This window comes from Silurus meridionalis, chromosome 3 (assembly GCF_014805685.1).
Source record: "Silurus meridionalis isolate SWU-2019-XX chromosome 3, ASM1480568v1, whole genome shotgun sequence".
NCBI lineage: Eukaryota > Metazoa > Chordata > Actinopteri > Siluriformes > Siluridae > Silurus > Silurus meridionalis.
Genome location: NC_060886.1, coordinates 3230724 through 3248389, shown reverse-complemented (window position 1 = coordinate 3248389; position 17666 = coordinate 3230724). Strand labels below are relative to the sequence as shown.

Here is a 17666-nt window from a genome sequence, read left to right as displayed (position 1 = left end):
CACAGACAGGTTTCCAAAACTTGTGCTTTTTTATTTTTCTTGGCAACAGCGTTACGGGTTAGTCAAAGAAACTTAGAAATGAGCATCAGAAAATAATAAGGACATATTCCTCGGTCTTGCACACATGCAGTAATAGTGGAAAAATGCGGCGGCAGGCTTTTCCCAAAATGCCGCTCTGCTCTTAAAAGAGCCACAACATATTTCACCCGTTACACCATATTTTACCCGTTACTGTCTGTCTGTCTGTCTGCCTGTCCGTCCGTCCATCCATCCGTCTGATCATCCATCCATCCATCCAAACACATTTTTTTAACTATTCACATATCATCCCTCCATCTATTTATCTCTCTAATTAACCCTGAAGCCGTGAGCAATCCGAGCTCACAGCTGAGTTCTTACTTAAGTAAAATGAATGTATGTACAAATAATAGATGATCTCTGTGATCTGTAATCGGTTTTATTCTCCAGCACAGACCTTCACCCACTGAACACGTCCTGCAAGTTTACAGCTTTTGAGAAAGTAAAAATGCTCCTGTTTATTTACTTACAACAAAGTCACCGCAAACCACTAATGTCTTCAAGCGGCTGCTATTTAGAGCTTCAGAGCCAAGCAATAATGAATTCCATTGAACTAGCTGTGGATGAAATACAAGCAATTTTTGTTTAAAAACACAGCCTTCAGTCACATACAAAATATTAGGAGACAATATGAAATCCTGAAAACCACCATGAATTCTACTGTGTATCAGAGGGTGTTTGAGGAACATGAGACCATCTGTAAAAAAGCTGAAGCAGAACTGGACCCTGCAACATGACAATGATACAAAACATGCCAGAAAATCCACTATCTCACTATTTCATGTCTGCTGGCATGTTTCATTTTAGGATTCCATCCAATCAAATTTCACCTGTCACATCACATGTTTCCAGGGTCTAAGGTATCTGCTGTGAGCTCTTCATAGTGAACACTGCAGTCTTCCTGTAGCTTACAATCCATGTTGCTTGACTTCGAGGCCATCTATCAGGCATCCAATCACGTCTGTAATTTCACATACTTTGATTGGACGGTCAAACCGCATCTGTAGCAAACTGCACAAGCTCAAACATATTCCACCTGACAGAGGAGAAGAAATTGATTTGCTTGCAGTTAAGCTGGACATCGTGAGGAAAGGTCAGGTGTCCACAAACCTTCGTATATACATATTAGGACTGCTACTAACGATTATTTAAAGTTATTAACAAGCTTTATTTTGACATTTTTAAGCGTATAGTGGCTGCTTGTTGAGGAGAGCATGGGGGTTTTCTTCTTTGAACAAATCACTCTTGCTGGGTTGTTTCTGCAAAAAACAAAACAGCGTTTAAATATGCAAGGTGAAGCAATTTGTGTAAATCAATATTTGCATTGTTTTGAACAGTGTTGGGTAATAAAGCGTTACTGTAACGCATTACTTTTGACAGTAACTAATACTGTAACGCGTTACTTTTAAAAATAAAGTAACTTCGTTACCGTTACCGTATGGTGCTTTACCCGTTACTTTAAAAAAAATATGAATTTGGGCTGAAGTGTAGACTACAGACTAAACTGTTTACAGCAGCGACGCATTGTAGGATTGGTGGATGAACCACTGTAAACACGAAGAAGACGCACTGTGGGCGTGTCTCCGTTTATTCAGGTCTGTGTGCAGTAATGGCGAGTCGAGGCGAGAGCAAGACGAGTTTCTTAAAGTGGAAATATGCTCATTATTTCACTTTAGTTGAGCATAAAAACAAAAACTTTAAAGTCAAATGTAAGCTGTGTCTTTCTGGTTCGAAGGTCGTATCTACTGCTATAGCAGCAACTCAATCTGTTGAAGCTCCTCCAGAAACTCCATGCTAGAAGCTAGAAGCTAACCCGGTGTTCTGTTCTACATTGTTAAAAGTTTTCATACTTCAGCTGTGAAAGGAACATTTTTAAGAGCTCAACACAACAGCTTTTATGATGCAGAAGCTACTTTAGTTTTTGATTGTGAATATATTATTCAGCTTGTTTTGTTACTTATTTCAGAAATGCTTGTGATATATTCAGTTTGTGCAGGTCTGACTTTAATAAAATAGTGTTTAAAAATTACTTGTATTTAAGTCAGTTTTGTGTTTGTAGACCATAACGCATAAAAGGGCAATAATGGGAACATTAAAGAACGTTCTTTAAAAAAGTAACTAAAAAGTTACTTTTAACAGTAACGCATTACTTTTTGGTGTAAATAATCAACAAAGTAACTGAGTTACTTTTTGAATGCATTAACGAGTAACTGTAACTAGTTACCATTTTTTAGTAACTAGCACAACACTGGATTTGAATGATAAATGCAGAGGGTATGTTGACAACAACGCTGAAAATAATAATACAAAATAAATACAACATGGTTTTGGCCATTTTTGTATAAAAAAATACACAGACATTTTGTTCAGTTGTGAAGATATCATATAGAATATATAATTTATAAAATGTTGTATAATAATTTAATGATAAATGCATTTATTGAAATTGAAAATCACATCTGAAAATCTAATTTGCTATAAAAAGAGACTGGAACGGAGAAACGCTGTAAACTAACAGCCATGATTAAAAAAAAAGGAAAAAATACGCATTGGTTTGTTAGCGTTCGCTAAAAAACAAAACATTGACTGAAATTGTGTCGTTTACTGCTGCTGTTATTTGCTGCTTTTGGATTTAGTGTTTTTTCGCACCGTTTGAATTGAGTCCATCACTATGTTGTGTGTCACGACAGAACAGATCCGGTGCAACTGTTCTGAAGTGAGCAAACTAACAGTTTACACAATAGCACTACACTAAACTGTACCATTTTGACATGATGAGGATCATACAGTTTTTACTCACCGTGCTGATGTTTTGCCTTCATCCGTGACACCGGTGTGTTTTCTTTTACCTGTTGCTGGTTGACCCTGAACTCTGTTATCTTATATATATATATATATAGTGTCAAGTTCAAAGTGACAACTCTTCAGGATTAGGAAATAAGAAGTAGGAAGGAACAGAGATTTTGGCATAGAATCAAGAAATATAACCAAAATACTGACATTATGATCTTTATAATAGTGTACTGAAATATCAGGAGTCTGCCTAGAAGAGAACCAAGAGAAAGAAAGAAGTTTTCCCAAACATAAAGCAGAGGCCTCGGGTGCATTCGAGTTTCTCTGTGGAATAAATTGAACCGATCCTCATCGTGTCCACCACCCCGTCCTCCAACCATCCACTGCATCGCACTAAACACACGTCAGGGAGCGACAGAGTGTGTGGTTGCTGTGCACCAGAGGCTCCTCCACTCAAAAAAAAGCTTTTTCATGATTTCTAAAGAGAAAAAGAGAAGATAGAAGTTGAAGAAGACCTTGAAGAAGCTCCGTATACGTGATGGATGAGAGCAAATTTATATCTGACAAATACACACAGACACACACACACACACACACACACACACACACACACACACACTGCTCCCTGTTCCAACAAATGTTCAATCTAAACTTAGATTCCAAAAGTCTTCAGATTTCGGCACGTCCACACGATCTCTCTCTCATTTCACTGAAATTAACTGCAGCTGCCTTACTGTTAGAACGAGTCTCTCTCTCTCTCTCTTAACCAAGCTCTATCTATCTATCTATCTATCTATCTATCTATCTATCTATCTATCTATCTATCTATCTATCTGTCTGTCTGTCTGTCTGTCTGTCTGTCTGTCTGTCTGTCTGTCTGTCTGTCTGTCTGTCTGTCTGTCTTTGTATTTTTGTCTGTCTGACGATCTCTTTCTCTTTTTCTATCTGTCCATCTATATCTTTCAGTAGGTCAGTCAGTCAGTCTCTCTGTCTGTCTGTCTCTCTGTCTGTCTGTCTGTCTATCTTCCAAGCACAACACTGAACACAGGTTACGCCCCTTGATTCTGATTGGTCAGAACACTATATTACAGTTTTTCTTAGGTGCTTTGGAGCGTTTCTTGAATCATCCTAAATATTTGCAAATCAGTCAGTGCATTTCTCATAACAATGTGTACAAACAGCACAAAACATTTCTTGCAAAAGTCTGTACTTTTCTCTAAATCCTTTGTTCATCTATCAAAAGTAAGTATTTGTATCAGTGAGCATCTCATTCCATCGGAATGAAAAGTCCCTTTTGTCATTGTTCACAGACAAAATCATTAAAATGTTTAGTCGTGTTATCAGTGTGACGCTGCACAGTTTCAGTGTTTCTTGATATAAACTATGGTTTGGATCACAGTGACTGAAAATGCATATAATTTGACTTCCTTCTGTTTGACATTTATGAATTTCAGCAGCACAAATCAATTTATTTGATTATAAGAGACCAGACAGGATTCACACTTTTACTGTACAAGTGTTTGATCTTCATATAAATTTCAACTTGAAAGATTCTGACGACTGGTTTAATCATTTTGCATTCAGTGACATTTACAATGAACTGATGCTGAGATGTTTTGGGGGTTAAAACTATTCAGGTGAAACCAGTAGAATATATTTTGATCAACATGAACATAAACAACTGATAATGTAGGAAACAGCAGACACTCGTACACAATCTATTAAATGATGTACAAAAGCGTTCACAATTTGATCAAAACAACAAAAAATATTCTTATGATGAGCACGAGTGACGACATGATGTGGAGGTTGAACAAGTAGATCTGAGAAACGCTACAAAGCGACTGAGAAAAACTGTAATATCACAATTTTTTTCTTCAGCCCAGAATTTTCATTTGGGCCATTTTAAATTAATTCTTATGAAAATGAACCCATACACATTAATAATCAGAAGGCAGATTTAAGAAACATCATGTGAAATTTGGGAATAACCCGACTCTAAATACCAGGAACTTTCCATGAAATACTGATTTTGGACCTAGGAGCATTCATTTATTCAATCATTCTTCCATTTTTTCTCAAATGCTAAAAGCTAGCTGGTTTTATGATTATTCATGTAACAGCTGCAGGACTGAATTCATCTGGTCAGATTTATTTTTTTAACCAGCTATAAATCACATGTTTAGATTACTTTACTCGCTCAAATGTTATCTGGCAGAAATATGTGAGGAATAAAACATGGTGTTGTGCTGTTTTTAAAAAGAATCAATGAGATCCTGGTATGAGGCACATCCCGGAGTGTTTTCTTCTTACAGTCTCACACCACAGCAACGTTCTTTGCTAAAATGTATTGTTTATTGAAAAAATGATCCCTTGTGCTTTTTTGTCTGTTTATGGTTACATTTCGAGATTGTAATTAATATCAACAGTCTGCTAAAATGTGCTCAGGACGACAGGTTGCATAAACAGTTCTGCAGTTGAGCACCTATCACTGAACAGATCACCTCAGGAATGATGAAACCGTAATGAATTGACATTCGGTGATGAGGACAGGTTGCGTCTTGAAGCTGGTTCCTCTCTAGGTTTCTTCTTCATGCCATCTCAGGGAGTTTTTCCTTGCCACATTCGCCACTGGTTCGCTCATTAGGGATCGACTTATAAATTCAAGAAACAAACATTGCCATTTAACTTATACATTATTTTATGCAACTTTATAACTTCTTGATCTTTGTAAATCTGCATTTAAACAATGTGACTGTGCATAAAGAGCTGGCACTGGAGACTCCTTCCCTGAATTCTAAATAAACATTATATCCTGGTTTTTATATATATTGTTACTATTGAAACTAAAGCAGTTAGAGCGGGGTGCATTAATGTGCTGTCGGCGCTGCTGTTCTAGGAAACACCACCACAACACCTCCTGACCAATCAAAATGCAGAATTCGGTTCTAAGCGGATGTGTGTTGGGGAGGCTCTAGTCATTATGGACTGAGAGAGGCGCCAATGAGTTCAATCCAAAGCATTTTGTGTTGAATGTATATATATATATATATATATATATATATATATATATATATATATATATATATATAGAGAGAGAGAGAGAGAGAGAGAGAGAGAGAGAACATCTGAAAAGCATATTTTGAATCGGTTGATACAATGGAACAGTCAGAAGTCATTATAAGTTGTTATTATGGAAACGACAAACATAAACCTGCACCTGTCAGAGATGCGGTCATAACTGGTTGACATGGAAACGATTGCATGTTCAAACAAGGCGCATTGACGGAAACCCGTTCTGCTGTTCTAGAACATAAATCAAGACCTTTAGACCAATCAAAATGCAAAAAAAGACTAAGGTTCAGTTTATTTCAGATGAGAATTCAAAGCATAGATTCTCTTTAGATAGATGGAAGAATGTATGGATGGATGTATGGATGGATGTGTGGATGGATGGGTGGATCTTCAATATAAGTCCTCTTGAGAGCTCTGTCTCATTACTGTCTTTCTACCCCTCTCTCTTTCTCCCCCCCTCTTTCTTTCTTTCTCCCCTCTTTCTTTCTCTCTCTCTCTCTCTCTCTCTCTCTCTCTCTCTCTCTCTCTCTTTCTTTTTATATCTCTCTCATGACAGGACCGAACTGCTACGCCGGAACGACAATCATCCCGGCTGGCATCGAAGTGAAAGTGGACGACTGCACCATCTGCCGCTGCCACAGTGGGGACTGGTGGAAGCCGGCGCAGTGTCTCAGGCGCGAGTGTCTCAATGGACAGACGTCCTAAAAACTCTTACCGTTAAAAGAGAGAAAGAGAAAGAGAGACAGAAACATGACCGGGGATTGACAGGCAGAGCCCAGACCCACGGGGGACCGTCCACTTTCCAGGACACGTACTGTGGGGAGGGACTGACTGGCACGAGCACAAAACACGGCTGGATGAAGTGAGGCTGCTGAGAGACAACCTCACACACACACTGAATCAAACACTGGACACACCGCCGAGGAGCATCTGGAGTCCATCAAGGGACAAAAGCTGTGGTTCTGTTTTTGTTTTAAAGCTTCTTTGTAGGTATAATTCTCACGTATGCTGCTCAAACACAGAGTTACACACAAACATAGACATATATGCATATTTATATATATACATATATTTCATGATTCAATGATGGATGATATTTATTTATTCAGCGCCGCTCAGGGGAGTACGCTACCCGGAACGCCACCTGTGCACTGTGCAATTTCACTGAAAACAAAGAATCCAATCTTTCTGATTGTGTGAATGCTGCTACCATGTCCATCTCGAATCCACCAGTAAGAGGACAGAGTAGGATGATGCCGGATTAACGGTGTCCGAGGGTCACACTAACGGATCAAAAATTAAATTAGCATCGTACGATAACCTTTCACAACAAAACTCCTCGAGCTTAGCGTGCAGATCGCACAGAACGTAGATGTTTTCTTCAATGGCAGGATCTTCAGAGGGGGAAGATGTAATCATAATGTGGATCTTTAAGAACCTTTTATTTACATCTTGTACAATTGTGTGAGAAGGAATTATTATATAAAATAAATAAATATATCAATTCCCTTTATTTATTACGAACGAGGATTGCGAGATTTCATTAATAATAAAATAATCAAATGATTAATTATTCCGGATCGTGACTGGCAATGCTGAGCTGTAGGTGGAGGAAATCGAATCCAAAAAAAGGAATTTTTACCACAAACTGATTTCGTGATTATGCACTTTATGATTGTAATTATTATTATAATTATTATAATTATTATTAAAATTATTATTATTATTAATACTTCATGTGATTAAACAAAACCCCCGTAATGACGGTCTGAAATTTCATCCCAGCAGAGAAATGTGATTAGTAGGGAAAATCTAGAGGGCAGGATTTAGGGTTGGACAATGCGATAACATTTGAGATGATATTTTTGCAATACTTCTGGGATGTTTGATTAGCCCACATACACATTGCCCACAAAAACGCTTAAAAATGATGGTTATTATAACTATTAAAAAAAAAGATATCATGCCAGACACAAAATCTGGAAAAAATTAAAAATCAGGATTATCGTATCGCTCAGCCCCATCGGCCAGAGAAAGAGCAGAAGAAGTGGCGCTCTCAATCCACAGAGATGTCAGCGAACGTAAAAAGGGTCAAGAAACGATGTAATAGAGTTTTCGCAAAGTATATAATCTCCCTGAAATGTTCTGGAAGCGGCAGATACACAATGTGCAATCAGTAACAATCCAGCCGCCATCTTGAATTTAGTTTGATCTGCAATGCAGTCTGGGGTATATTACACGAGTCAGGATATGCACACATCATGTATTAATATTTCAAGCTTCCCATATGCTGATCTTTTGGACGTTGACACATAGTAGGGTTTCAGATACGGCCGATCTAAATAAACCTGACAGCAGCTAAAGAGCTAGCGGAATGCAAAGGAGGGAAAGAGTTTAGCGAGAGCATTTTATTTATCTTTACTGATAGACGAATCTGGATGCTGAAGAATAAAGAAGAAATTGCTTTTTCGGTCTGCGAAAGAGACTTTTAGAGTTACTTCTTTCTAAATAACAAACAAGCTATTACTGCAGAGCAAGACCCACATTCTTACCTTTCTAGACGCTAAATTGAACGATCCTGAAATTCTTCCTAGAATGTATGCTATTTATATTTTTTTCTACATATACTATTCACGCCTATAAAACTAACGGAGTATGAAAAGCTGTGAAAAGCCAAACACACATTACGGTTTAATGGGACCTGGGCAGAAGTGGTGAGAATGAATGAGCCAATCATTTCGATTTATCCTTCCTGTTTATCGTCATAACGAGTTTGCGCAAAATTGAGAAAATCCCATGTTGCTTTGCTGCCATGTTGCTCGCTAGAGTTACAAGTGGTGAAATGGTAGGTTCTGTTAGATCTAGCTCTAGAGGAGATCATTTTCTCCATCAACCAAGGTGCTTTCGGATTTATTTGTCCCTTGATCATGCTTAAATCAAAGCTAAAATGCTCAAAAAGGATTCATCCTCCCTTTTCTTGAAAATTTGTATTTGTACTACTATTACCACTAAAATATACTTAAAAGTAGGTGGCACCTGACCATATAATTGCTATGTGCTTGTTTTTGAGCATCCGATTCCATATTTTGTCCCCATCATAATAACCTCCACTCTTTTGGGAAGATGTACCACTAGATCTTTTTTATTTTATTTTAATTTATTTTTTTTTGGGGGGGGAAGGGGGTGGAATAGTTCTCTGGTTAAGCCATTGGACTTCAGCCCAGAGGGTCATGAGTTCAAACCGCAGCACCACCAAACCACCACCTTTAATCCCTGAGCTGCTCTGTATAAGGGCATCTGCTGAAAGTGCACATTTGAAGTTTTAAGCCTCTGGTTTATTTCATTTCTTTTAGGTTTAATGACTTTGAAATTGCTCTCCAAGTTTTAGAAATCTGATTAGAAACAGTTGTATGGATTTCAGGCCATGGTAAAAAGGTAGATTCAGACTTGAGTTATCTTTTCATTCATTTCATTGCAGTTTTATGTATTAATTAAGTGTGACTTGACTTGAGTATATGCTTTGAGGGTTTGAATAGCCAATTAGTTAAGCAGTACCTTTTCCTGCCAGCAGGTGGCAGTTATCACAGGGCAAGTTTCAATGCCACTTTGTAAATCTGTAGTTTTGCTGCTTGTTTTAGTAGACCAAGCTCCTCTGTTCTGACCCTATCGAGTACCCTGGTTAGTAAGTGCCTTGTATGCTATCGGTTATTCATAGCAGATTAGCATTCATGAGAATGTGAACATTATTGTGGTGAAATATGGATTTTAGGTACTAAAGTGTTTGTAAGTCTGGCAGGAATTGTTTGTTCTGGTTGACCGAAACATTCACACACAGATTGGGAAAAAAAACAGACCCACTTAGTAAAAAAACTACTGCAACTATTAACTGGGGGTTAAAATTTATCCAGCAAATCTAGCTACCAATTAGCCATTTGGTCGCAAAATAGCCCTTTGAGGATCTTAAAAATTGTTACTTGAATTACTGAGTATACTTCCAAATGAGATCATGATTTATAAGTCATACACCGATGAGCGTAACATTATGACCACCTGCCTAATTTTGTGTTCGTCCCCTTTTGCTGCTAAAACAGTTTTAACCCATTGAGCATCAACAGCATGAACTTCTTCAGCAGTTTGAGCTAGAGGAGCTCATCTATTGGATCGGACCACACGGACCAGCCGTCGCTTCTCACGTGCATCAATTTGCCTCAGCTGCCCATGACCCTGTCGACGGTTCACCACTGTTCCTTCCTTGGAGCACTTTTGATCAATTCTGACCACTGCAGGAACCAGGAACATCCCACAATGTGGGACGCCTAGACGTCACAATTTTCCAAACTCGCTCAAATACTTACGCTCGGCTGGTCATGTTCTGAATGGTGTGTCTGGTAATTAAAAGTAAGCTTATTAAGTCAACAGCAGCCAGAAAAGAATCCCAAAGAGGAAAAAAATTACATTCGTACGTTTATAGAAGTCTCCAGGCTGGGACGTTGTGTTCTTGCGGTACAAAAGCACAATTAAGGGAAGAAAACAGAAAACGCTTCGGTTGGACATTTCCACTATTTTCAAGATTCCAGCACTGACTGTGTGAATCATCTTATTTTGCTTCCCCTGGCACACCACAAAAAGAAGTATTCTCTAAAAGCAAAAAAGCTTGAACTCACACACATACAAGCAATTAGCACATCCAAAACTGTCTGCAGAAATTCCCCTTAATCAGAGCGTATTCGCTGATAAATTAGCCTCGTCCTTGCTCTCAGCGGTGCGGCCCAGCGGGTACAGAGCCGACACAAAAGCGGGAAGCTGCTTCTGAGCTACTTCGTCTCATTTGTCTCACACACACCGCCATTCCTAGTCTCCTGAAGGTTGTGTTTCAAATTAAGCCATAATTCTGTGCAATTAGTTAATTAGCGTGAATGATTAGCTTGTACTGGCAATTCTATTGGTGGAATTTTTTGACAGGCATACAGTTCAAACACGGCAGGTCATTTGAAAGGCAAAATGAGAATTTTGCCCCTGTACAGAGATTTGTTTATTAGGAAATGTTTTGTGGGAAAACTTCTATAAGAAATGTTGTGTTTATGCAAATCTAGCTAGTTCTGGGAAAGGTTTTTGATATCACCTTCACCAGGACTGTGCTGTCTGTATGGGTTCTGTTTTACGTTTAGCAGGGGTTTAGTCATTAGGTGTCCATTGAGAGAGGTGTTAGCTCTGTGGTTAAGGCATTGGACTTTGGATTGAAAGGTCACAGAGTTAAATCCCACCACCACCAAGCTGCCACTGCTGGGCCCTTGAGCAAGGCCCTTAGACCCTTCCCTGCTGATCGTAAGTCGCTCTGGATAAAGGCATCTGCCAAATGCCATAAATGTAAATGCATTGATGGTGATATGACTTTCTTAACCTTCTGAACTTCAAAAGTCAGTAAAGTATGTATTTGTTTAAACTAGTTCCTCATAATACATACCGGCAGTGTTAATTCTGTTTTCTTTGCATCACCTGTAGACATTTTTCTCAACATTAGCTATGTTTTTTGACTCGTATTTTGGAAACGTTTGGAAACATCTTTAACGTCTAGAAGTTCCACTTCATTATTTTATCATCGAAAAATCCTTCCCTAGCATGAACAACAGCTTTATACACTCTCAGCATCTGGACAGTTAGCTTATCCGAACATTCATACTTGCCAAAGATCTTCTTTGCTAGTGGAGATTTCTTGTTCATCCCAGAGCAGTTCAGTAGGATGACTGAGCAGGTCGTTCCATGATAGATATCACTCCAGACCACTGTTTGTTCTCTAAAAAACACTCGGATGTACGCGGCAGATCGTCGTCTTGTTGTACGGTGAAGTCAGTTTCAGTGAGCCGCAGTCTGGACGGAATTGCACGGTGTTGAAGTATGAAATGGGAGCCATGTTGGTTCAGGATTCCTTTCGTTGGAAAACTCATAAGAAATTTGGTGTTTATGGAAATCCAACATAAATATAAAATTTTCTTTCGGCTTCTCCCATTAGGGGTCGCCACAGCAGACCATCCGCATGTTTGATTTGGCACATGTTTTTACGCTGGATGCCCTTCCTAACACAACCCTCCCCATTTATCTGGGCTTGGGACCAGCACTAAGGCTTGTGCAACCCTAATGGCTGGGGTTGGTTCCCTGACCGGGGATCGAACCCGGGCCGCAGCGGTAAAAGCGCCGCATCCTAACCACTAGACCACCAGGGAACCTATGGAAATCCAACATGTTCTGGAAAATGTTTGATTCTGCATCTGGAGTTGATTGTCAAGTTATCAAGAGACCGGATCGCGAACTGATCCCCCTTAAATCGTAGAAAAATCGATGAGTTCCTATGGTTTTATTTACAAATTTCCCCGTCGAGGTTGAATTCAATCCAGCGTTACTTGTACAGCACTTTCGCATACGTTTTTCCCTGAAGAGTGAGCCAGTGGTGACAATGGTGAGGAAAAGCTCCCTGAGATTGTATGAAGACGAAGCCTTGAGAGAAGCCAGACTCAAAAGGGAACCTCAATATCATCTGGGTGACTTTTGCATAATGATTGTCAGAGAATAATCCATGATCTAACTTCCGAACCCACCCTAATAGTTAGATTTGGCTATGGTGGACTTTGCCCTCTTCCAGAAAAGAAGACTTCCAGGACATATTCCAGAAGTTGCAGGAACGCTGGGAGCGCTGTATTGCTGTGCAAGGAGACTATTTTAGAAGTGATAGTGTGTAAATAAATAAATAGTTTCTTCAAACAGAAAGTCTCAAAACTTTTTGACACCACCTTGTATTATAGTTTTATTAACTATTATTAAGGTTATCACCTGTTCATTGATGGGCTCTTGTAGCCCCAAGCCAATCCTTTATATTAATTAGAATCCAAATTCTCATCAGATTTCAGGAGTTTAACCTCCACAGCAACTGCACGGATCCTCGGTCTGTTCATCTGGAGAACATCCTCAGCTATGATCAACTATCAAAAATATATTTCATTAAAATCTTTACTATTTAAACAGTTTTTTCTTTTCTTCAGGCAAACAAACTTTCAATTAAGACAAAAGTAACGGCACATTATAAATCCATCACACAGCTTCCAGCAGATCACCGAGTGTTTATTCGTTGAAGCTGAATAAAAACCCACGCCCTGGGACAATGCGATAGATCCTCCATAAATATCTGCATACTATCCATCGACCAGAGCTGTTTTGCTGTACTTTCTTCCACATGTCCTCCACCCAGTCTGTGCTTTCCAGTCTCCTGGCTTCTCTTCCTTACATGATAAATTACGCATCATTAATTTGAACATGGCGTCCGTTTGGACCACGCCATCTATCACAGGGATTTCTTACGCTCTGAGAAATTATCCCAGTTAACCTTTAAAACCCTGAGCCTCGGCACTGACGGGTAACCTGCCTAATATACCATTGGGTTGGTAATGAGATGGAAATGGGATTCGGTTGCGTGACCCCTCTGGAGAAGATTTGGAAATTTCAGCTTCAGCATGACCAGATACTCTGTGTTTCCTATATGGGTTTAGTTTTAAGTTTAGCGTGAAGTCAGCGCACTGGTTTCATTCATTAGGTGTGCAGCGAGGGCCTCCTGACCTTCTGATCTGATCAGAGAAATCAAGAATGAGCTTCTCGATAAAGTATTTTTTTATATTTCATTTTGGTAGCAAGTTGACTTCAAGAGAGTTGATTGTTGGTAAGTGTCAGCGAGCTGATTGCTAAAGAGCTGATTGCTAGCAGGTTGATTGCTAGTGAGTTGACTGCTAGCAAGTCGATTGTTGCCGATTGTTAGCAAGCATACTGTTAGCAAGCTGATTGCTAGCAAGTTAATTGCTAGTGAGTTGATTGTCTGATTGTTAGCGGTTGTTAGCAAGCAGATTGCTAGCGAGCTAGTTGTCAGAAAGCAAATTGTTAGCATGCTGATTGCTAGCGGGCTGATTTCTAGCAAGTCGATGATTTGATTGTTGGCGATTGTTAGCCAGCAGATTGTTAGCATGCTGATTCAGAGTGAGTTGACTGCTAGTGAGTTGATTGTTAGCGACTGTTAGCAAGCAGACTGTTAGCAAGTATTGAAAGTAAAATAAAGTTTCGCAACCTGCTTTTTAAGCAGGTTTTTTTTCTTAATATTGATTTAAATCAATATATTAAGAAAAATTTACTTAGTTTTAAATGCTAGCCGATGCACTGCAGTGGCAGAGCTGCGTTACTGGAAGATTTATTGCACACTGCGCTCTACACTCTTCCACCGTTTAGTCGTCATTTTCAGCTCTTGATTGAGGTGAAGACCAGGCTTTATTTTACTTTGACCAGTCTCCAGACTTCTCTTACTTACATGACCATGAATTGGAACCTGGCGTCCGTTCGGCCCACCCATCTATCACAAGGATTTTTTCGCATCTCATTTAGCCTTTAAGACCCCAAGTCTCCGCATTGATTAATAAATTGCGTAATACACCATGAGGTTGGTAATGAGATGGTAATGGGATTCGGTTGCGTGTCCCCTCTGTAGAAGTGTTCAGATATTTCAGTGGATTTCACCTTCGCCATGACTGGGGACTGTGTTTTCTATATGGGTTCAGTTTTAAGTTCAGCATGAAGTCAGTGCACTAGTTTCAGTCATGTCCAGTCATGGCCGTATTACCTTCTCTACTTGTAACCTCATCTTTTTTGTTTTCTTTGCATCATCTGTAGACATTTTTTTTTGACTGTTGTGCATTAGAGATGTTTTCTGACTTGTGGTTAGATGCTGTAGTCACTCCTAAACACACTCTGCAGTCTGATTCATTTTAATTCTCATTTATTGTGACATATTTGACATCTCATGGCGAGTCATCATTCAAGTGAGAGCATTGTGTTTATGTCATAGTGTCACACTGAATAGTTTGGAAACACAGAGTCTTTTATGGTTTATATGCAAGAACTCTTACTTTGACCAAACAAATCTATAAAAGTCCAGATGTTCCACTTTATTTTCATTCCTTAGCATGAAGAACAGCTTTACATACTCTCTGCATCTGTACAGTTTATTTCTCCAAACAATCAGCAGAAATACTTTGCTCTGCTTCTTGTAAAACTTGCTAAAGATGTTCTTCACTAGTTGGAGATTTTTTTGTTCATCCCAGAGCAGTTCAGTAGGATTTCGGTGCGGTGACTAGGCAGGTCGTTCCATGAGAGATATCACTCCAGACGTCTGTCTACTGTCTAAATAACACTTACAGAACTCAGACGTACGCTTCAGCTCATCGTCTTGTTGTACGGTGAAGTTCTAATGAGCCACAGTCCAGACGGAATTGCATGGTGCTGAAGTATGGAATGGTTGCCATGTTGGTTTCGGATTCCTTTACCTTTCAAGTATGAGTCTAACCTTCCCTGCTCCAAAACAACCCCGAAATATTAAGTGTCCACTTCCATTTTCGACTCTGGGGGTGAGGCTTGCTAGGTTCTTCTCTTAAAGACAAAAATGTTAAATATGAACTTCATAGAACATTCTTTCACTCATTCAACCATTCTTGGTTTTTTCTAGTTTGTTGCATAGAAACAGAAAGAACATGCATGTATTTTAAAAAACACTTTTTGCAAGAAACTGTACACCTGATACTACTATTAATATCCCAGCATCCATATTAATGAGTTGGTATAACTCCAGTTTTTAATGTTTCATATTTCATGCCGTTGGGATTTCAAAGCCACCACGTGGTCCGTTTTTTCCCATAACGTTCATCATAAACCATCCAGATCCCCACATTAAGCTCTGATTATGCTTAACTAATCTTGACTATTCTTACAGCCAGCGAGCTTGATTTATTTTAATTTTTTGGCTAAAATCAGTCCAGGAAAGCATTAAAGCTCAGAGTTTTTCAGAGCTGTGATTATAATCCTTTCGCTGTGCAGGCTTTAAAGCAGTTCTCAGTCCCGGTCTGATGAAACCCTGTGCACATTTTGTCTTAGTTCTAACACACAGATCTTTCCAAAGGGAACTTTTTATTTGTAGTAATGAAACAAAAATCCCAACATGGTGAGTTCTTTAGTGGGTTTAGATACAAGGGATAAAAGCTCTTACTTCACAAAGCACCATGAGGATTTTTTCCAAACAGGATTTCCTGTGGCAATTGCAAAATTCTAATCCATGACTTTTCCTGTAGCAGTCAACAATGAGAGAAGTAGAAAGTAAAAAGTAAAAAGATCAGCCTTTGTTTTTGAGAAAAAAAAAAGGAAAATTACTATTTATTTTGTATATTTGCTTAATCACACCAAGTGGAATCATCAAAATCTTTCAGTACAAATATGATCACAATATTCACAATATTTCAATCTAACATCTGATCTTACATCCAATTTAACATCTAATCTAACATTCAGTCCTAACATCCAATTCAAACATCTATTCTTATATCCAATCTATCAACCAATTTAACATTTAATCCTAACATCTATTCTTACATCCAATCTAACATCCAATTTAACATTTAATCCTAACATCTAATCCAACATCCAGTCCTAACATCCAATTCTAACATCTATTCTTACATCCAAACTAACATCCAATTTAACATTTAATCCTAACATCTATTCTTACATCCAATCTAACATCCAATTTTACATTTAATCGTAACATTGAATCTAACATCCAGTCCTAACATTTATTCTTATATCAAATCTAACATCTAATCCTAAAATCCAATCCTAACATCCAATCTCTACAGTCCTAACACAAATTCTCACATCTAATGTAACATCCAGTCCTAAAATCCAATTTTATCATCTATTCTTACATCCAATCTAACATCCAGTCTTAACATCAAATCTCACATCCAATCTTGTCTAACATCCAATCTAACATTAAAAATAAATTCCAATCTAACTTCCAGTCTGAGCATCCAATCTCATTCAATCAAACCTCCAATCTTACATCAAGCCCCAAGATCCAATCTAAGATTCAGTCTTAGTATCCAATCTAACATTGTGTTAACCTGTAGGTATAAAATAAATATCATAGGAAGTGGGAAGAAATGTCCACTCTGGACATCCATTCATTATAGTTTTATCATTCTCAAAGTTATCAAGTGATTGTTCATGTTCTAAAAATACGCGTGGCTGAGATATTTTCTAATTTTATGCTAACCAGGCTCAATTCACTGGCTTGAACCATTCCTACCTGCAGTTTAATGCCCACAAATGGTGGAAAAAATCTTGTGTATAACGACATTATGGAAAAAAAAAAGGTCATAGCAGAGTTTGTCTTTCTTCACACAGCTAGTACAGTTAGCTTGCTTTGCTAAATAAAAAGTAGTAGAAAGTCGAGAACATAACGGAAAAAAAAACACGCAAACGACTGAATTTCCCAACGATTAGTGCGTTATTTCATTGCGTTCAGCTCTTTAGGGTTATAAACTATATATTACTGATTTTCAATAGAAAAACATCGTTGCACAGGTTTAATGGTAAATATGATCAAATCAGATGCTAATTTTTATGCTAGCATACTCTTTATCTAAGTTTTACATCATAACTACAGGAAATGCTCACATCTGATTGGCTGACATGTTTACCTATAAATATGTTCTTTCTTTATGTGTATTTTTTTGTTGTTTTTTAACACAAGGTAATACATTATATGGCTAAAAGTTTGTGGACACCTGACCATAAGATTGAACATCCTATTCCACATTTGGTCCCCATTTTCTTGTAAAATAACCTCCACTCTTCTGGGA

At 38.4% G+C, this 17666-nt stretch overlaps 1 protein-coding gene and 1 non-coding gene across 2 annotated transcripts in view; one reads left to right on the top strand and one right to left on the bottom strand.

The window, feature by feature from the left end:
* Positions 1-9094, top strand: part of vwc2l (von Willebrand factor C domain containing 2 like) — a 152646-nt gene extending 143552 nt beyond the window's left edge. The window contains exon 8 of the mRNA XM_046841434.1: positions 6503-9094. Within this exon, the coding sequence (XP_046697390.1) occupies positions 6503-6651 (149 nt within the window). The 3' untranslated portion in view covers positions 6652-9094. The remainder of the gene's footprint in view (positions 1-6502) is intronic.
* Positions 9095-12095: 3001 nt separating this feature from the next.
* trnak-uuu lies at positions 12096-12167 on the bottom strand. Its single transcript has one exon. It is a non-coding gene; the product is annotated as a tRNA-Lys (tRNA).
* Positions 12168-17666: the final 5499 nt, after the last annotated feature.